This window comes from Gouania willdenowi, chromosome 24, assembly GCF_900634775.1.
Source record: "Gouania willdenowi chromosome 24, fGouWil2.1, whole genome shotgun sequence".
Taxonomy (NCBI): domain Eukaryota; kingdom Metazoa; phylum Chordata; class Actinopteri; order Blenniiformes; family Gobiesocidae; genus Gouania; species Gouania willdenowi.
This window is the reverse complement of record NC_041066.1, coordinates 18,718,050-18,740,480: the sequence shown is the minus strand read 5'-3', so window position 1 is coordinate 18,740,480 and position 22,431 is coordinate 18,718,050. Positions and strand designations below refer to the sequence as shown.

At 37.1% G+C, this 22,431-nt stretch overlaps 1 protein-coding gene across 11 annotated transcripts in view; it reads left to right on the top strand.

Annotated features, from left to right (window-relative positions):
- Nucleotides 1-22,431, top strand: part of eya4 (EYA transcriptional coactivator and phosphatase 4) — a 64,866-nt gene that overhangs the window by 16,845 nt on the left and 25,590 nt on the right. For 10 of the 11 annotated variants that reach the window (XR_003672946.1, XM_028439369.1, XM_028439370.1 and 7 more), the window contains exons 3-4: nt 17,445-17,494; nt 21,857-21,978. Coding sequence is in view for 10 of the 11 variants with exons in the window: in XM_028439369.1 (XP_028295170.1) it covers nt 17,445-17,494; nt 21,857-21,978 (172 nt within the window). In the remaining variant the exon portion in view is untranslated. Of the gene's footprint in view, nt 1-13,425; nt 13,767-17,444; nt 17,495-21,856; nt 21,979-22,431 lie in introns of those variants that run through there. The other variant, XM_028439365.1, reaches the window with a different exon arrangement.

Here is a 22,431-nt window from a genome sequence, read left to right as displayed (position 1 = left end):
TCACAGGTAGAAACCACAAAGTGCTATAGTTTTTGTAATTTCCGTCACCTCACGCCTGGTGTGGGACCAAGGCTGACACTTTTTTTGGTTATTTTTTGGTTAACTGTCTCTCTCTCTTTCTGTAGTGCCATTGCGTACCCCTAGAGGTACATGTACCCCCATTTGAGAAACACTGACCTACCCAATGTCAACCCAAAGACAATCCATCAACAACACATTTTAGGTTTCTACGCATGTTTTTGATAAAAACAGGTCAAATGTATCAAATAGATACAAGTTCACCCAAAATATCATCTGACCTGATCTATTCATGATATCGAGAGACATATTTTCTTTACCCTCTGTGTCCTTGATTAGTTTTCGTGCATTTCTCCCACCGTCTGTTTCCCCCGCCGGCTCGCCCGCCTCTCCGTCTCTCTTCGTGTCTCTTTGGCTAGAGTGATGATTCAGGGCCTATTGTGAAGTCAGCAATCCGATACAGAGCCAGCCCAAGAGCGAGGGTGGAGAGGTGGCGTGGGGATGATGGAGGGGAGGGGATGAGGAGAGCACAGGGCTATGAGAAACAGGAGGGATTATGGGTGTTCTCATAGCCGTGTCTATGCCGTCTGCAGGCCCGAGGCGCTTCTGGCACCCGTTCCTGTCCTTCGTCTCATACCTGTTGCTCTCATTCTTCTGTGTTTTTCCCCTTCGTCTTTTGTCCTCCTTTATTCTCGTCCTTTTTCACACCCCGAGGATCTTGACTTTTTCCAATTTCTGCCATTTTCTCTTGGATTTTTTTCCCACACTTGTTGTCCAACATACTGCACATATGGTATGACTGGTGATTTTATTAGGAAGATGATATGAAGTGTTTCAAGGACTGGTATGAGTAACAGCTTGCTACTTTTGAGACGTTCACCTTCTGTTCAGTCCTTTAGAAGTGAAGGGCAGCAGTAACTTCTAATAATCATCAGCATATTGAGTCTGAGAGCAGATGGCGTGTGTGTGTGTGTGTGTGTGTGTGTGTGTGTGTCCATTCTCTTGGCCGAAGATCTTTTTTTTCTCTCTCTCTTCTTATAGGAACATCTACCTTATGTCGTGTACACCTCACATGCGCGCACACACACACACACACACTGGGATGTCATGAGCAGCATTATTTAACAAGCAGCTGGGAGGCCATTCATCATTTAATTAAAAGCGTCTGAAAGGGATCTGAGGCCTAATGAGATTAGCTTTAATTATTGATGCTGCTGCTGCGGCTGCCGCTGCCACACACACACGCGTGTCGAACACACACATGCGCACACACACTGCCCAGTTCTGACCATTATTGACTGAGTTTTTATACAGAAAGTACTTAAATGTCCTCATTTCTTTTTGATTCTTTGCTTTATTACAGGGTTCCTGCGGATCTCTAAAAAGTCTTAAAAGGCATTAAATTAATTAATCTAAAAATAAGGCCTTAATTGTCTTAAAAATGTCTTAAATAAGGATCGACCGATACCAATTTTTTTTTCCGTCAGCCTTAGCCATTGATCTATACGGACTGCCGATTTTCTTGGCCCGATACTACTTTTGCTCCCTCAATTTAAATGATAAAAGTTACACAATGATAACAAATGGTAGAAATCTCAATTTTTAAAAAAGGAATATTTATTGAAATTAACAAAGGTGAGGTTGAACGACAACAATTAAAAATATTTAACAAATATTAAAAACAAGATGTAAAACAAGAACAAGTAAAATATAATTAACAAATATTAAATAATGTAAATCGGCAACCGCAGCAGGCTACATCGGCCAATGCCGATACCCGTAAAAAACGCAAAAATCGGCCGATATAATAGGCTACCCGATGTATCGGTCAATCACTAGTCTTCAATCAAAGTCTCAAAAGTCTTACATTACATCTTTTTTTTTTTTTATTACATTACATCTAACACATAAGTATGATTTTATAATTGTAATTAGTCTCATGTCAAAATAAATTGTGCACTTAATTTTTTTTTTTTTTTTTAAATATATAAACAACGTGGGAAAATGTACATTTAATTAAATTTGCCTGTCCAACAAAGTTGTTGTTTTATAGATTTATGGCCATTTTTTTAGTCATTTTGCATTTTTGGAGTGATTTTGATTATTTTAGTCTGTTTTTTGTGTATTTTACTGTTATTTTATGTATTTCTGTGTGTAACCCTATGTAAATGATGTGGTGTGCCCCCCCCAAATTATGTTGACTGAAGTTGGTCTTAAATTTAATTTCAAATGGCAATAAAAAGTCTTAAAAAGTCTTGAATTGAACTAAAGCTGTTGGAACCCTGTATTACCCGATGTGACTTTTGCACTTCTCCCCTGGTTCGGCTTCACATGCCTGGATGCGACGGCGCTCAGGAGGTGGGGTTGATGTATTCAGTGGGGAAGCTTGTGGCATGGGGACCAAGCAGGGGGTGCGGTTGATGCGGTTGGGGGGTGGCGGAGGGACGGAGGGACGGAGCATGGTGGTGTTGTGTTTCCTCTGGTCTCTCACTGCCTTCAGAAAAAGCTCTCGCTGCTTCACTTCGTTCCCCACGTTTTTTAGACTTAATACATTCCTGTTCATTCATGGAGTGAAAAAAAAAGAAGTCTTTTAAATCCTCTTTAGAGTATCAAAGCCAGGCATGTCTGAAGAAATATCCTGTTTCATAAAAACCTGGAAACGCACGATTATGGGAACGTGGTACAACGGCGAGATATTACAAGCATGCCTCATTTGGTGCGAAGTGATTAATGTTACAAGCAGAGTTTCTGAAGCATTCGCTCGGACTGAATAGAGCTTCTGTTAAACTAGTTAGAACTCCAGCACATTTCTTTCATTTCTTTTATGTTCCCATAAGCAGGTTACAGGCTGTGAGAATGAGCTTCTTAGCCACATGGGGGGAAAAAATCCAATGTAGCGTATCCCACTTTTTCAACAGAAACAGAACGTGGATAATAACTAGAAAATGCTTTTTATAATAAAACATAATTGGTCCTAAATTTGTACACACATCTGGCTGCGCATAATTGAAATTAATGAACCGACATTAACTTTAATTGTTTAATAGAACGTGTTCGGGTAGTTGTGCTTCTGTACCGTGTGTGTGTGCGTGTGTGTGTGTGTGTGGTCAGCCATGAGCAGGTTTCAGTTTCTTCAAGTTGTTTTTTTAATCACTCTCATCAGATTAGCTGCACAGGGGCAACCGAGGCCAAACGGACAATTAACAGTGTAGCACATGCACACACACACACACACACACACACACACACACACACACACACACACACACACATATACACACATCCATCAATGACTGTTCATTTGTCCCCATTTGGGTAAAGCTGCATTGTGATCCCTTCACTCGCTGAGACAATGAGGAGCCAATTTAAACATTAGAAATGAAGACCACCGGTACAGTTAGCAGCATGAGGAGAGGCCATAGTTCCCCCTTTACTCTTCTCCCTCTCCTGGTCAGATTGATTGAATATAAATAATCTATTAGGTTTAAAAATCAGTTTTCTACTCTAATGGACGCGTCAATGGAATTTCATCAGGAATTGGAGCTTATATGATTAATAATTTGGTTTTTGTTTAGTAATTGCCCAATTGCTGAACCATTTGTTATGGAAAACAGATTATATTGTATTTAATGTTGTAATGTAAAGATTTAATTCATGACTTTGTTGCAAGTGTAACACCTGCAACTGACATAGCACCACCTGTCAGTGCCCAATCCTTTATACGTACAGTATGTGCAAAACACGTCTCCATTCAGTCGGCCTGTTTTACAGCAGTCTGCGTACTATTTAAAAGGATGAAACCCTGCTATTTAAAAATAATTAGAAATGTATGTTTTGAGTGAATTCCGATTTATTTTGGTTTTTATTATTATTTTCTGTTTGGTTTTTGATTGTCAGTGTTGTGTATTGTGTTTTGATCCGTTTTTGTACATATCACAATTTGCTGTGGTTTTTATTAACTAACAATTAAAAACACCACAAAAAAAGTCACATATTTACATGTGTACTATTAAAATATTTAACAAACGTCGTATGGTCGGTTTACATTGAAATATCAAGTCTCAGGAGCTCTGTCGTAAAGTTTGCGAGTGAAGGAAGTGACGTAGTCTACGCAAATGCGTTGAAAAGATCTGAAAGGATTGGGCCCTGACACCACCTACCACCATCCTTACATTATTTATCTGCATAATCGTGCTGAAAACATTGCATTGTTTGGGTGCTTTCATACAAGGATATAGACAGGGAATACCAAAATATTTATATCTTTATTTGTTTTGACATTGCAAAGATGAAACTGTGTAAAAAATGTCAAGCAGTTGAGATACTACAGCATCCCTATTCAACTCCTTCACTTACAATACAATACATATACATACAGTACATACAATACATTAATTGTGTCCTGGAGTTTTGGCCGAAACTGATATTTATCCGATTTGATGTCAGCTTCAATGATACATACTTTTATTACTTTTTTGTTGTGTGTAATTTTAGAAAAGGCTTAATCAAGTGATATAACTCAAAAAGTAGGTATGAGGAAAAAACTAGAAGTGTTGGAGCGGAGTCTGGAATTGACTGCTTTTATCAGATCATTTAGATGCAGGTCAATGTGATCCAAAAGTAGTTTATTGGCTGATATTGGATCGATATCAATATCTGATGGGAACACCCCTAGACATTACAGTACTGTGTTTCTAGACAGGTTCCCCACCGTCATGAAATACTGGAAAAGTTATGGATTTAAAAAAAGTGATTTTCCAGTCTTGAAAAGTCACCGAATAATTTAACTGTTTTGGAAAAGTTTTGGAAATATAGCCTGTTTTATTCTAATGTTTAAGTTATATTGAACCCCAAAGATGTAAGGCGTTATCTCAAAGTTTAAGTGCAGCATACAAGCATGGAAATTTGGTTGAAATATTTTTGAAAAGTTTTGAAAAATCATTGCGAAATAAAGTGTAGGAACCCTTTATAGACATTAGCACCATGTTGCTCAGTAGAAATGTTGATAAATTCAGTCTTCAACACAAATGCTGTACTAGAGCTAACGTGGAAAACGCAAAACTTCCATTGTTAGCAAATTTGGGGATAGCCATGGAATTAATGCACACAGCATTTGATGAGAAGACGCCGCCCTCTTCTATAAAACCCAATGAAAGAACAGTCCATCTTATATGGGATAAAAGGTCAGTTAACTTGATTTATATTATACTTTAGTCTCAAATTGTGTTGTTTCAAATTCCTTTGCCAATTCCTACATACTCTCACGCTAAATGCAACAGAGCTTCCGTTCAAATGTAGCACTTGGGGGGACTTTAGGGTTCATTGTTCTACCAACGGACACACTGACAGGTAAGGCTTTGGATTCATAACGTCATTGTCTCCATTAGAAGACTAGAGATTGCTTATTTGGTTCAGATCCTGGTTAATAACTTTCACATCTGCTAAAACGAGGCAGACTTTCCAAACAAAACAAAGTCTGTGGACTTTGAACGCGGTTTTTGAGTTTTATCGATAACTCATAAAATGCTTTCTTGTTAGTATATGGATGCACTCCAAAATTCATCAGAATCAACAGTCACACACACACACACACAGAAAGAGGAAGCGTACCCATTTCACCTTAACCCCCCCCCCCCTCATGCTCTACAGACTCACCCTGTTCTTTCTTTTCACTCCCTCTCTTGTTTTGTTCTTTTATAGTTTCCTACTACACCTGAAAAAGGGGCATTTTTGGAGGCATAAAGAGAGGGATAGATTTACACCTCCCCCGGCTGGGGAGAGGGGTGGAGCAGAGGTGGGGTTGCTGGGGGAGTGAATGAGGAGGAGGTTCGGCGCAATGTATTTTACATGAAAGGAAGGGGATAGAGTTACCATGCTGATAACCACTCATACAAATGGTAAGAGGAGGGTGCTTTGAGCAGGTAGACAGGTAGCTGTGTGTGCGTGTGTGTGTGTGTGTGTGTGTGTGTGTGTGTGTGTGAACAAATGCAACAACCATGAGAGGGAATGCAAAAAAAATAGGCCATAAACTAAAATCCTTATGCGGTGAGTAACGTCCTTGGTGAGCGTGTTTTGTGGTCGACAAACCAGCTGTAGTCAAGAATCGGGGCTGACACGATGCACAGTTGTGCGTATGTATGGGCTAAACGTTGTCTTTACCAACCCTCATTGCTCTATTGAAGATCTCACAAAGTACTGTATTTACAACTATAACTTATTATTTTCACTCGTGTTTGTTGTTTTGTTCGTCTGTTTGCAGAATTATGTCAAAAGTACATGATGGATTTTGACTCGATTTTAACCAAAGATAGAACTGACACCATGGAAGATTCCATTACATTTTGGAGGGGGTGCGGATCAATATACTGATTCTGGATCAGTTTGAAAATAAAAAAAATCCTGATCTCCCATTAGTGGCAAAATTTCAAAAAAACCACATCTTGATTCGTAGAAAACCGATTATTATGAGTTTATGGGTTGGTTCCTAAATTATTCCATCAAGTTTAATCAGATCGATGTTGCGCATTTAATTTTTTTAATACAATCATGGTGTTCATTGTATACAGTGGCTGTGTAAGTGATGGTGTCACGCTAAGAGCAGCAGTCTGATCCTGGTTGCCTCTATTTACTGTACATGCACCCAGAGCTCTTCTTCTCTTCTTCATGTCACAGATTTTTTCAGCTCACAGATTTTATTTATCAAATTTCGGTAAACAAAAGGTTCGCATCAGCTTTTTTGACTTTTACTGATTTTTAGAGCAACCCAAAGCAGCACAAGTTGTCAGTTTGACTGAAAAAGCTACAAAATGATCGTGAATGCTTCACTCCTATCGAACTCAATGGGCTGAAAGGGCGATTGGCGTCATCAATGATGTAATTTAAACATGACGGCGCACAGGGAAAAGTAGTCCCAGTTTTAGAAGTTAAATAAACAAATATGGTGCAAAATAATTCGTTTTGTAAGGCATAGATCTTCTAATAAGGACATTTCAAAGGTTTTAGGCCACATTTGTGAAAACAGTGGAGGATCCCTTTAAAGTGTGAATGATGAATAGAACCATGATCAGGATCAATGATCCAGATATAGTAAGAGGATATGTGACACTTGTGTTTGTGATCATTATCAATATGTTTCAGGTCTTTTCCTGGTTCTGTACTTTGTTCTCCTTTAGGGAATTCAGTTCATAATCTACTTTTTCCCCCTCACCTCTCCTTTTGTTGTTTTTTCCATTTTTCATCTAAATACGGGGCGGGGCGCCTCCAATGCCCTTGGCGACCCACAGTTCTCCCGTTTTTTTGTCTCCCATGTTATATTGTGACTGTTCTTCCATGTTCTTTTTAGACGGGATGATACTGACATTTTTGTAAAGCACTTTGTGGTTTCTACCCGTGAAAAACGCTCTATAAATAAAGATTACTTACTTTATTTTGATATATCTGTTAATTGATGCTTATGAGAGAAAATAACAATAACAACAACTTCAAAAAATGTAATGGTTTCATCTTCATTTGAAGAAAACCAGGTTTTTTTTTAAATTCATAGCAAGAAAATATTTAAAAACCTTTAAAAACAAGCATTTTAAAGCCTTAAAGACCATAACAAATGTATGTATTGACTTCATAGATAAACCATTTCTAAAACAATCCAAAGCTCGGTCCATCTATGTCAGGGCTGTCAAACTCACTTTAGTTCAGGGTCCAAATACAGAGCAGTTAGATATCAAGTGGGCCGCAGATTTTTTTTTGCAGAAAAACGAGTAATTTCAACATTATTGTGCCCTAGTTTACATGTCTACATATACATGAAATACAAAATATGTAAGAAACTGACAATATCCAAGCTATGCGTGAATTTTAAATTTCTTAGAGTTTGTGATCAATTTCCATTTAATTAAGGGAAATGTTATGTCATAATTTCAGAAATATTTAAGGATTTTGTAAGAAATTTCATTTTTTTTACAACAGTGTAACATTAAAGATTACTGTCATCATGTGATATAAGCACTGGGAAAACTGTGAACCCCTGCAAATATTGTTGAGTTTCATTTACACAATGATTCATGTTTTCTTTGTCATTTTTACTTTCTGCTGCGGGCCGAATTGGAGGCTCCAAAGGGCCGAATTTGGTCCCTGGACCTTGAGTTTGACACAGATGCTCTATGTAGTCACACTCATATACGACTGTCCTCCTTTACCTCCCCTCACTGCTCTAATGTATACGTGCCACTGTTTTTTGGTTTTTTCCTCTTTGTGGGCATGTGTAGATTTTATCAGGCAGGTTTCGGGACACCTCCTCTGCTCCCTTCTCCACTTGCTGTGAAAACATTTCATCTTGGATGTTTATGGACGACCCCCTCCCCAATAGGGTCTTGCCTGGCTAATAATAAAGTGCTTGAGTTGTCAAGCGCTTCGGCAACACCCTAATCTGTTCTGACAGCCAGTCCTTTACATAGACTCTCAAACGTCCAGCGCACAGACCCACAAATGCACGCCAGCGTCCACATATAGCGTGCTTTCGACAGACATTTGCTCTGATCTGAAGCTCCACAGATAGTCCATCAATGGAGGTGTTTATTGGGGTTGGGGATAAACGCTGTGGGACAGGGGCCCCATGGTGTGACCATGGTGACCGAGCTAAAGATGGCCAGGGCACTGTGGGAGATGGTGGCCCACTTCCAGATTAGTCTTGAGATGTGTTTACATTCAGTACAAGTTTTCAGCTGTTTTTTTACACGAGTCTCATGTACATTACATAGATCAGTGATCAAACATTTTATTTCTGAATCCAAATACCCCCTTTGTCTGACAACAACATTTTGCTTAGAACACTGTAGTGAATTAATAATGGAATGAACGAGTGATAACACACATTTTAAATAATCTTGTTTTGTAAATAAGTGGAAATAAACAGCATATGGCGCAGTGGTTACCAACCTTTTTTGGATCGCGGCCCAATTTTGATTTCAAGGAGTTCTGGCGACCCCAAAGTCTTTTTTTTCTAGAATTATTTTTAGATCACGTTTAAGCTCAGATATTTATTTCTTTTTACTGCATTTTAGTTTAACTAGATTCACAAAGTGAAAGTATAGAAATACAGTTGTTTTAATTAAAAATGTTTTTAAATCTGTTTATTTTTCAGATTTTTCAGGTGACCCCAAGGTTAAAAAACACTGATTTAGTGGCTCCTGAATAGATTTATTTTTATAGTACATATTATTGTATAGTTCATATTACATCTGGGGTGGAGCCAAGACTAACACTTAATTTGTTATTTTCCACTTTCTCTCTCAAGTACCCACTGTAGTGCCATTACGTACCCCTTGGGGAACACATACCCCCATTTGAGAACTGCTGAAATAGATAACTGCTGTGGAAGTCGTAAGTGGACAATGAAATGTCTTCAAGATCTCATTTAATATAGGTGTAGATTTTACAGAATTGTGTTTTTAAATTATGGCTATTACACCTCTACAAACCCACAACGGGTTGGAATCCAAGAACAACACTACTTAACAAATTGCTGTAATAACACTATTACACGATAGTTAATTATCATTCTTTTCAAATAAAAACATCCCTGTTGCTGCTGTGTTTTCACCTGTTTAAAAAAAAAAAGGCCTGGAACAGACACCAGTTTCCAGCCTGACCCTAATTGTTCTCTGACCCGACTAAGTGGAAGCAGCTTTTGGGCGTTCTGACCCCACAGCACTCGCTCCACGTTGGAAACAGTAGCTCTGTCTGCCTTACAGTTGGTTCATACCTCAGTGGGTTTTGCATTTCTGTGCAGAGTTTGCATGTTCTCCCTTTGCGTGGATTGGATTTTTAATGCGAGCTCCGATTACTTCCTGATACGTACTGAGAACATTTATTATTACACGGTCAAGGAGGAAAGAGGGTTCATTGTAGGGATTATGTGTGTATGCATGCTAGGGGCGGGAACCTCTGGGTACCTCACGATACGACACAGCTCACAATTACGATTATCTCACGATACTGCGATTATCGATATATTAGTCAGAAATCAATCTACGATAATCTATGACATAACAAGAAAAAAAAAGATTAAGTGAAAAAATACAATTTTTATTTCATATCTCTGAAAGACAATAAATTGAAAAAGTGTCCTATGAACAGTGACACTATTTTAGTGCAACATTTCTGTAAATAAGTGTCAACATACCAATGTAAACCAATAAGTATCTCCAATAGTGCTTTATGTAAACAAAACATAGGGTCTTTCTTCTTAGTGCAATATTCCAGTTAGAGCTGGGCGATATATCGAATATGCTCGATATATCGCAGCTTGTAGTCTGTGCGGTGTTGAAAATGACCATACCGTTAAACTCGCGGACTTTTTTTTTTTTTTTTTTTTTAAATATCTTAGTGGCATTATGCACAAAAGGTGCACTTAAATTTAGTGTTGTTTTGAAATGTCATCTTAATGACAACATGCACAAAAGGGCACTATTTGTTTTAAAATATTGTAGTGGCATTATGTACAAAAAGTGCACTTTAATTTTGTGTTTTGAAATGCCATGTGAGTTGCATCCTGCACTAATGTCTTGTTTTGAAATGTCTCTGTGACAATTTTGCACAGAACGTGCACTTTCTGTTGACAATTTTATGTTTGAGCCACTCACTGTTTAATAAATACAGTTATGTCAACTTTGACTTAGTTGTGATATCCCCTTTTTTGCATGAAAGTTTAAAATTGGCATATATTAATGCAGTATGATCAAGAATGTTTTAATGTAGACATATAGAATCATCATACTGGTGTGATTTTGTGCATCAAAGTGTTAATTCAAGGGTAATGCAAAATATCGAGATATATATCGTGTATCGTGACATGGCCTAAAAATATCGCGGTATTTATAAAAGGCCATATCGCCCAGCCCTAATTCCAGTAAACAATATATTGGTTCCTTCAACAAACAGTGACAACATTTCTGTGAAGACGTACCTGCACATTTTAGTGAAAAAGCAGAAAAGGTTTTGAAAATAATAAAACAAATTTTAAATCCAAAAAAAAAAAAAAAAAAAATCGATACTTGGCACAAGCATATCAATAATCAATCGTGCGAAAAAATATCGTGATATATCGAGATATCGTCACACTCCTAATGCATACGTCCTGCAGGATACTGGTGAGATTAATGGATGGATAGGTGGTTGATTTTCTACTCTATATGGCAGAGATTGGACCAATTATCTAACCTAGGTATAAGGTGTGCTGATACTTTGGGTGGTGGAAAAAAGATAATCAATTATTGCAAATATATAATTGATGATCATGAATCGATTATTTACGTTGTTCAAATTGTAAAAAACAAACCAGGCAAGTCCTCCTAATTTGTATGTTCATTTACACTGCGAAGAAATTTGTGATACAACACAAACAGTTGGATGTTGGTTTGATATATTTGTTACAGTTTGTTATTATGATTGCAAGAAGTAAATTGGAACATTTTCAGATTTTATAATTTACCATTTATGACCATACAAAAGTACCAGAAAAGTGCTACTGTTGAGTAGTGATACAGATTGACAGGTACCGAGCGTCTGTTCAAATGTGAACGTTACAAATCCATAATTACAATATACAAAACTGAAGGCATTTTAAAGTGTTACTGAAAAGAGAAGTCAAATAATTCATCAGTTGGCTGACGTTAAACAGAAGATCAATAATCAGCAGTTACAGAAAATGTAACTGATAATTGTTAATAATCAAAAATCTCTACTGATGCTAATGATTATGAGGAGATAGCAGCCTTCCAGGACCTGGGCTTGAATCACCTGACCTGGACTTCATTGATCTATAAATATATTCACCTCTACTGTATTACAACTTTAAGAAACCTGGAAAAAAGCATAATTATCGTCACAGTTTTTATTCATTTTGCTGTTGTTGGTGTGATTTCTGATTGATGCACAGTGGGTGTGTTCACAGTGAAAGAGTGCCATCTTCAGACAAGGGCCTCTGAACACTCATACGTGTGTGTGTGTGTGTGTGTGTGTGTGTCTTGAACTACTACACACTCCTACACATGCCAGCAGCTCAGCTACACGTCCTATATCACACACACATGTGCAGGTCGTGTGGTTCTAATTAACGCCGATTGAGAGTGTGTGTGTGTGTGTGCGCTCGCTCAGGTGGATGTGTGTGGTGTGGGTGTGTGCGGTAAAGGGGGGAGGGAGGGGGGAGGGTGCCAAATAGCATGGTGTGAAGTTTATGGTCCAACACAGACTTTCTACTGCTCTGGAAGAGATTGAGGAAAAATCCACGACGAGTCTTGCTCTACATTACAGTGGTTCTCTAACGTTTTGTTCCACTACCACATTTTACTCAGAATTCTATGAAAAAAAACAAATATAGAACATCGTGATGGGATGAATGAGTGATAACACATTTTAAAGAATCTCATTTTGTAAATAAGTGGAATGAAATTGTTTATTTCCATTATTTATTAATATTTACGGTCATCTCCCTCCTAGTGTGGGACCAAGACTGACTCTTATATTTTCAGTTCATGTTCTAATCAAGATCATTTTGTGTGTTTTTTGTGTCTTCTTTTGTATTTTGTTGTGGTTTTGTCTGTTCTTTTTATTATTCAGTATATTTTCTTTTATTTTGTGTTTTTGTTGTTGTTTTTGTGTTTTTTGTTTGTATTATTTGAATGATTTTCTGTCAGTGTGTGTTTTTGGTGTCGTTTTGTACGTTTCTCTGTTTTTTTTTTGTGTGTGTGAATTTTGGAGTGAACTTATGTATTTTTCTCATTTAGTGTGTCTTTGTTATCGTTTTGTGTGTTAGTGGTAATAGTACGTATGTTTATCTCTTAGTGTGTGTGTGTGTTTTGGTGTCATTTTGTGTATTTTGTTGTTGTTTGTCTGTTCTTTTTATTATTCAGTATATTTGTTTCATTTTGTGAGTCGCTGGTAATATTTAGTACGATTATCATTTTTCAACAAAAAATAAATATTATAAAACCCCGTATTTTAATGCTTTCATTTGTTAATTATCTTCGCTCTCTTTTTTTCAAGTACCCCCTGTAGTGCTATCGCGCAACTATAGGGGTACACATACCCCAATTTGAGAAACACTGCTCTACCAGACCTGAATCATTTCAGAGTTTGAACTCAGTTTAAATTCGTTATGTTTTCCCAACTGAATTCGACAGAGTGTTTTCATAAGCCATTTAGTTTGACAATTAAGATTATTTTGTGGCTGCGAGATTAAACCCACATAGGAAAATGACATCTGCTCCACTTGAAAAAGTTGCTTGGCTTTAAACGTAAGCTCGAGTGAGTTTTAATGAGTGACAGTCGAGAGAGAGAGAGAGAGAGAGAGAGAGAGAGAAGGAAAAGAAGGGGAGGAGGCAGAGGAGGAGGGAAACAGGACGACTGAAATGTTCCCCATTACTGGAGTCGAGAAGACGGGAGCTGAGCATGATTTGACCCCAGAAGCAGCAAGAAAAGAAAAAAAAAAAAATCCCAGTTTGTTTTTTTGCCTTTTTTGTCCTCTTTAAGCTGGTGAATGTGTACGAAACACAAGGAAACAGCACAAGCCCTAAATGTTCCCCCCTTAACTATAAAAACAAGAAAAACTCCTGAAGACGAAAGAGAGAAGCAGGTAGACCTGGACGAGCGTGCGTGCGTTTCCGTTTATGGGGGCGACTCTGGTGGATCGTGAAAGTCTTTAATGCTTTATGGATGTACAGAACTGCTGACTATCATCTTTGCTCCCTGAGGTAAGACCAGAAGATGCTCAACTATTTCACCTTTTGAACGTCTGCATTGGGATAAATGCGTTTGTGCACCAATTAATGAAAAGGAAAAGATGGAGAGAAGATTTGCTCAACGTGCATAATATTTAAAACGCCTAAAAAGGTTAGAATAAATAATAATACCAATAACAATACATACTGTAGTAAATGTTTTGATTAATAGAAGCCACACACAATAATTTCTGTATTTGTTTTTGTTCATTTTTTATGTTAATTGCACAATTAAAATTCACCTTAATTGTTGGTTGTATCATTACATTTAAGAACTAATTTAATTGAAATACAGGAACATTAACAATTTTAGTGTTTTTCCTACTTAATGTATTTGGCCATAAATGTTTTCCTTCAGGTGCAACTTCAAAAGTTTTTGTAAGAAAAGAAAAAAGTGCTTTGAAATAACTATTTATTTATTTTTTTTAAATGCATCGTTTGCGTGTGAGGCAGCGAACGCATCGTGTCGCGTGTCGCGTTGCAGACATTACCACACACCAGTATTACCACTCATCTTTTTCTCTTGTTCCTCTTTTGTACGACACAAATCATCTCTGTGGATTTCATGTGCCAACATTTTATTTTGTTGAGTGAGTGACTTAAAAAAAAAAAAACACACTATAGAAATTTGGAATGTATTAACAAAGAGTTGATTTTTTTAGGGTCACAATTGGTTTCTCCCTAATTTTATCGTCTAGTAGAAGATAAATACTAGTCTACGCAAACATGGTGCGTTATAATCCCCTGAACTAAACAATAGTTATTGGTGTTAATTACTTTTGATACCTGAATTTATCCCTCGGGGAGTCCCTGAGGGTGGGTAGGTAGTGTTCTAGTGCGGTCACTCAGCCTGACAGGTTAAAGGTCATCTAATAAAGTGGTTCGGGTGACACAAATGGGCCCTTCAGGCTTCACGGCCACCTAAGGGCTGCTTTGTTGAATTCTCTTCTTCATGCTTTTCATTTTTTAACTCTTCACTCTACAAGACGTGTTGTATTTAATTGATTAAATGTATTTTTATCAGTCTAAAATGGAGGAAATGAGATTGATTACGTGCTCAGGAAAACTTAGACGATGCATACTTTATATTTAACTTTTTTATTGGATTTACTTCGAAGTGTAATAAATGTATTTAAAGAAGGGTTAGAGTTAACGTTTGTGATGCATAAATAGTGACGCGGCGAGGAAGGGAAATAGCTGCGACAGCACAGTCTGCTCTGAGGAAAAGCAAGAGGATAAAAGCGTTTCAGGATCAAAGCCTGCATGTGCTCGTGTTTTTACAGATCCTGTCGAGACAGAAGCATCCAAGCTTGTCAGTGCACATGTGTGTGTGTGTGTGTTTGTGAGTGAACTTGGGGCACTCTGTGTGTGTCTGCGTATATTGAGCGGCTCCGCGTGTGCGTTACATGTGGATTGCTGTTGATGTCGTGACTGACAGCCTTGTTAAATTTCAGCAAAGCATGAAACTTGACATAAAAGTGGTTTGTGTGCGTGTGTGAGGCTCAAAGTGTGTGTGTGTGTGTGTGTGTGTGTGTGTGTGTAAAGTGATCCATACGAGAGCACTAGCTAACCTTTGAACCTCGTCTTAAACGGGTAAGTGCTGCTTCTTATTCGTTCTCAGCAGGATCGTCTAATCAGAACCATAACAGCACAATGCAGTCCTCTATACACACACGCGCACACACACATGCACACACACACACACACAAAACATATTCGCTTCCACATTCTGAAACTTGCGTATTTGCCGAGCCAAGCACTTTCTATGTATACTTACCTGTGATTGCGATAATGTGCAAATGACGAGAATATATGCTGCCTGGGTGAAATTGACTGTGTGAACATTTGAATGTGTGTTTCCATGCGCGCGCGTGTGTGTGTGTGTGTGTGTTGGCACCCCACGCGTGCCCTACACTTCGACAGTGTGTTGACATAGTGATTATGGGGCAGCTGGTACACATTGGTCCTCGCTCCGCCCTGCATTTACTGTTCTAATTAGTTCCTGTTCCAAATAAGAGGGAGGAATTTTAATGGAGAACCACTGGTTCACTCTACACACACACACACACACACACACACACAGAGACAGATAGACAGAACGAAAAGCACAAAACCACTCTGTGTGTTTAAGCGCAGGGGGGTGTACGCTGCGGTGGAAACGTGCAGAGGATGAAGTGTGTTTTCTTTATTCCTTTTTTTTTTCTTCTTCTTCTTCTTCTTCTTCTTCTTCTTCTTCGTTTGGGTGTTATAAACAGACGTAGCACTCAGTGATTGACACCGCCAACTGTGTCCCCGCCCTCAATGTCAAGGCTCAGGGTGGTGTCCACGGTTTAAAGGTGAAGAGCGAGACCCCTGCTGTGACCTAACATGACCCAGTCGTGACCCTTACGTCTCTTTAAAAAGGTTGAGAACAGAGCTGGAGTTCAGGATGGATTTGGGTCAGGGGTGAAGAAGGGAAAGTTAATACCTGTCACTTAAACGCCACTTAGCGCCCCTGTTATTGCTGCAGCCATTAATTGAAGATTTTTATTTTAATTTATATAAAGCTCAATGTTTAAATAACTGCAGTAGAGAACAATACGCTATATACATAACGCTATATACATAACGCTATATACATAACACTAGATATTTGGATCATACCAACTCATTGTTCCTCAAGTCAGAGTTTGCAGATTTAGTTGTTTTTCAAACTATTGAAGATGACAATTAAACTAAGTATGAATATAATGTAGTTCAATTTTTTTTTGTTTTTTTACAAAAGATATATCTTTGAAAAGTACAGAAATTAGTAAGAATTTAAATCTCACAGATGTTGATGGCACCTGTGCATTTTGTTTTTTGTTTCGTTTTTCTTAATGGATCGATTGAAGTATTTATTTGTATTTTTAATTTAGTTTATTTCATTGGATTTTGCATTTGTTAATGGTGAAAAACGGCGGTACAGGACTTGACAAGCATAGGCTTCTTCCCATCTATTGTCGAACAAAATGTATTATATTGAAATGTACTTTTTTTTGTTTTTCATAGAGATTTCTGTTAAGATTAGTTTACTCGTTTTCATCCATTTTTTATTTGTTTGTTCATTGTTTATTGAAAAAGGAGGGGCTTACAAAATTGATTTTGGGTCTGTGCGTCCGTTTATCAGTATGTGGAATAAGATTCCGCCAATTAAAATTAAAGCGTGTCCAAATATCAAGCAATTTAAAAGAAAATATATCTTTATATTGTATGACAATTTTGAAAGTGCGTGTGTTTTTTTTATAATCAAAATCATATAAACAGGAGAAAATTAATTTATTAACAGCAGCAATGGTTGGAAAACAGGATGCTGAAAATTACATTATTTGTTACTGTAATGTAGGAAAAGGGGTGGGACTAATACGTTTATACTTCCACCCACTGATTTCGAACAGAAAAAAGTATGTGTATGCAGTAATATATGTAATTATTTTTTGTCTGCATCAAATATTTTGGTTATTGTAATTTTCTTTCTTGTATTATTGCATTTGTTTGAAATAAAACAGTATAATCAGCAAAAAAAAAAAAAAAAAAAAAAAAAAAAAATCCGTCCATACTCTCCAATCAGATATAAGATCTTGTACTGTGATGTATTTATTTAGTTGGCATTATGCTCTTGTTTATCTGCAGGTGAAGAAATCACACAGTGACTCTCATGTTCCAGACCTTTCAGACACCAGGTACGCTCCTATGTGTCTTATTTGTGTAACGCAAACAAAAGAAGAGGATATGTATTGCTTTGTGTGTGTGTGTGTGTGTGTGTGTGTGTTTGGTCGGTGTATGGCTATGTGCGTGTCCTTGTTTTTCTGCTCATGGTGCTGGGAGTTAAGGTTTCACTGCAGTATTCATCAGGTCATCAGCACCATACTTCCCTGAGCAATCAGCATCTGGGAAACCACACACGCACACACAAAGTATAAAATATGCATGCTTTTTCAATCCAATTGTCCGGAAAAAAGTGCAAGACAATGGCGTTAAATCAATTTAGTCACGTGGGAAACGATAATGTTACATTTTTTTGGATAAATTGTAGGTTTTATTCATTGTGAGAAAACAGAAAATATCTTATTTTCTCGTTAATATTTTTACATCGTGTACCACAATTAGAAGCTCATATAGTCAAATAATTGTAATCTAAAGCAGTGCTTCCCAATCGTTTTTGCAAAAATCATGTGTACCCCCTCTTCATAACATAAGTACCCTCTGCATAATTTCATATGCTTTCTCATTTGTGGAACAGCTCCTAAATCCTGAGCTGTGTCTCCAACATTAATCATTAAACAATGAGTGAAATTTAAAGTGGAATTTATTTAAAAAATAAAATAAAATACAAATGCAATTTTTGTGTGACTACTTCAACAGTTAATACGGTTAATACAGTTAATCCTATGTGAAATGTAGCTAATTATTGTCTCCTATTGTCATTTGTGTGATGAAATAATCCTGTTTCAATAAATTACAAAAAATATAGTATTTTATTTGTTAGTTTGTGGTGAAATTGTCCCCAAAAAATAGCCTAAAAAGGAACTAGGAACATTTCCTGATTATTTTTAATAAATTGTTAAATCTAGTGCCCCCTGCAACGTGCTCCTGTACCCCTAGGGCAGAGGTAGGCAACTTTTATCACAGCGGGGCCACAAAAATGTGTTTGTTTGATCGGAGGGTCACATGATCAACAGTCATGTCAGCATTTAGAATAATGAGCAATCTGAGCAATAATACAGGAAAGAAAAATGTTTTTCTGTCATTCTGTGCATGTTTGTTGTTGTCTTGCTAGTTGTGAGGTATTTTGTGTATTGATGTTGTGCGTTTGTGTATTTTTCCTGTAAAATATATGTTTTTTGGAGTCGTTTTGCAATTTTTGGAGTAATTTTTGTGGATTTCTGCTGTCGCTTTGCTTGTTTGTAGTACTGTGGGTTTGTTTTTCTTGTTTTTTGTATACTTAAGTTGTCGTTTTCTGTAATTCAGTATATTTTTCTGAGTAATTTTGTGCATTACTGTTGCCATTTTGTTCATTGTTGTAGTAGTTTTGTGTGTTTTTGGAGTATTTCCTGTGTCTTCCTGCAATGTTGTAATTATTTACATTTTTTATTGTATATTTGCTTTTGCTTTATGTATTTTTCTGTCATTTTGTACATTTACTTTGGGGGCCGTATGAAATTAGATCGAGGGCCGCATGTGGTCCCCGAGCCGCCAGTTGCTTATGTCTGTGTTTGGGAACCACTGATCTAAAGGAAATCAATCACTAATCTTTCTATTCAACTACAAGCCTGTCTGCGTTTGTTTAACGTCATAAACATACAGTCAGCAAAAAAAAAAAATCAGTGTTATTTCAAAGAGCAGACATAATGTAAAAACCAGTAAAGAGTTTATGAAACACCAACTTCTGCCATAACAGAGGGAAAAGGGGGCGACAAGGAGGGGAGACTGATTCATTTCCTTCTGCTGAAACACAAGCAAAACATGGAGGGAGAACTAAGAGTTTACAAAATAAAATGAAAACAGTTGTTTTTTAGATCAGTGTTTCTCAAATGGGGGTACGCAATAGCTTTACAGGGGGTACTTTAGAGAGAGTAGAAAATTGACAAATGAAAGCATACTGAATATGCTATACTGAATAATAAAAACAGACAAACAACAACAAAAAACACAAAATGATGATAGAAAAGATCTTGATTAGAACATGAACTGAAAATAAAAGTCAGTCTTGGTCCCACACCAGGAGGGAGATGACGGTAAATACTAAAACCTATAGAAATAAATATATTCAGATGGCACTAAATACTGTTTCATTCCACTTATTTACAAAATAATATTCTTTAAAATGTGTGTTATCACTCATTCATTCCATCATTGTGCTCTATAGCAGGGGTTCTCAACTCGTCTCACCCTGGGACCCACATTTTGCCTCAGCATCCAATCGCGACCCACTTTTTTTTTTTTTTTTTTTTATTTAATTCAACCAATAAAACTTAGTTTTTTTTCATAGATAGCTGTTGAAAACACACATATATAATCTTTTTTAAAACATAAATCTATATATTTTGCTGTGCAACATGCTTTACACAGTACGCCTGGCAAAAGAAAAGTTTCTTTCAAAATAAAAGACAAGTCACACATGACAGACATTAATTGTTTTTTTTTGGCTAGCTTTCCGCGACCCACCCAGTACAGCTCGGCCACCCACTTTTGGGTCCCGACCCACCAGTTGAGAATCCCAAAATGTTCCAGTCCGACAAAAGGGGTACTTGGTTTCAAAAGTTAGAGAAAGCGGGGACTTGAGCCAAAAACGTTTGAAAACCACAAGCAAAAACTGTTTTTTTTTTTTGCTTCTGAGTGACAGTGGTGTTTAAAAATATTGATGGATTGCTGTATAAAAACGGTAATAAGTAAGGTTTGCTCAATAAACATTCAGCTGTAAATAGATGGGAATTTATCTAAATGCTGATCTTGTGTAGTTTCTCTGTTTTTCACCCAAAAGCAGAGTCTGGTTGTTCCATTTGAGGGCTTTATGTTTATACCTGTCACTCTGGCTGTGGGTTGCAGTCATGTGTGGCGATGTTATCCTGCAGTACAGCATTTAGACAGAAAGCTTCACATATGTACACTGCTACACAGCCCCCTGCCCCCCCCACCCCACACACAAACACACCAAGCCCGCATTTCTTTAATTCTCCCTCCATCTCTGTCCTGTCATTTCTGGCTTTGATGTTTCACACAAGAGCACAACCGTGTGACAGACAGACGTGCGGGCAGCATGAGTCAGGGTCGACACACACACACACACACGCGGATGTTCAAATGAGATGCTGGAAGCTACGCACGGTCAGAAAATTGACTTTAATAGGACTTTTACCACAAGACCTATCAAATTAAGGGTTTGTGGCTATACAGTGGGCCACAAACCAGTAGTTTGTGTTGGTTTTCATATGTGCGCATTTCTTGTGCTGTCTACTATGATCTGATGGAGATAAATGTTGCTATGGTAACAGTGCATCCACATAAACAGGGACCAAGAAAGAGCTCAGACATCATTATTCACTCTAACTATTGATGCTACTTTTACTGTCCCTGTCTTTTAACCAGGTGTAAAGAGTATAAATATATTCTACTCAAGTAGTAATACTGTTACTTGATTGAAATTGTACTCAAGTACAAGTAAGTTATACATAAAATACTCAAGTACAAGTAGCTCAATTAAATAGTACTCAAAGTAAAAGTTACTTTCACCCCCCATGTTTATTTTTGGTAGTAAATCTTGCCACAGTTCCCTTGCATACAGTAAACATCTATTGTATAAACTTAAAAAGGTTTAGATGAAAATTTGCACAATTGGAACTTCATTTATTTTCCACAAAGGCATCTGTATAAAATAAAAGGTTTGTCAAAATGAACAATTTTTTTTTGGAAAATAAAACAACACCAATAAATTCAATTTAAAATTAATAAAATTCTCAGGCTCTAAGTATAGTTACATTCATGAACTGTAAAACTGAGAAAATAACAAGCATTTAATGCTGTTTTGGCGCCGTATATTACGTTTAATCTGATTGGTCGGCTATGATGTGATGCGATCATTTTAAAACAACAAAATAAGAATTTAGTCAGTAACCATTGGGTGTAGAAATGTAACAAATTTCTATTAATATTTTAAAATGTACTTAAGTACAAGTAAAATCACTGATTTAGGAATATACAGTACTTGTAATCAATGACTTTCACCTCTGCAAATTAGGACTGAGTTATTTCAAAGTGTGTAGCTAGTTAACCTTAGCTTGATGCTAATGCTTTCTAACCTTTCACCCAGTGTTTGGAGTAGAAACATTAGTTAATTAGGGAGTAACCATAAACAATAGGATTTCCATGTAGCAGGAAAGGATGAATTCATCATCTTGTGATTATTATTCAAGGAAGCCTTTAAAACTCAACGATGAAACCTTGTCCATTCAGTGTTATTTTACTGTAATGTACGTTGATCAGCTGCTAATATGAAAAAGTATTGTATTTAATCTTCCCTCCATCACTTCCTTTTGCCCCGACAGGTCTATGGAAATGCAGGACCTAGCCAGTCCTCATAACCGGGTTGGAGGAGGAGACTCTACAGGCTCCAAACTGGACAAGAACAACCTGGGCAGCCCCTCCATCACCACAAATGGAACAGGAGGTGAGAATCATGTTCATTAACCTTTTTAAAGCTTTTAGTTTTTTTTTTTCATATTTTGTGTGAGAATTTGTACGATGCTAATGAGTAGAATGACACCAGGTTAGCGGCAAACAAAGGTTTTAATCATTGAAAAGTAGAGGATACCAGTACATGTTTTCTCATTATTTCAATAAATTATCCTTAATATGTTAATAAATGGCAAAAGTAAACAGGTTAGGGTTACTAACATACTACACACTCATTGAGTACATACTGTCTACTATATACTATAAGTATGATTAGGATGATGAACGTTCCCACTAAAGTATACTTCCAAGTTTCCCAAGATGCATTTGGTACCGACAACAACAAAAGTTTGAAAACATTTTAAATGAGAAAGTGACCAAGTAGAATATCATATAATATCTATAATAAAGGTATATTTGGCTCTGTCATAACCTGTGATAGATTAGC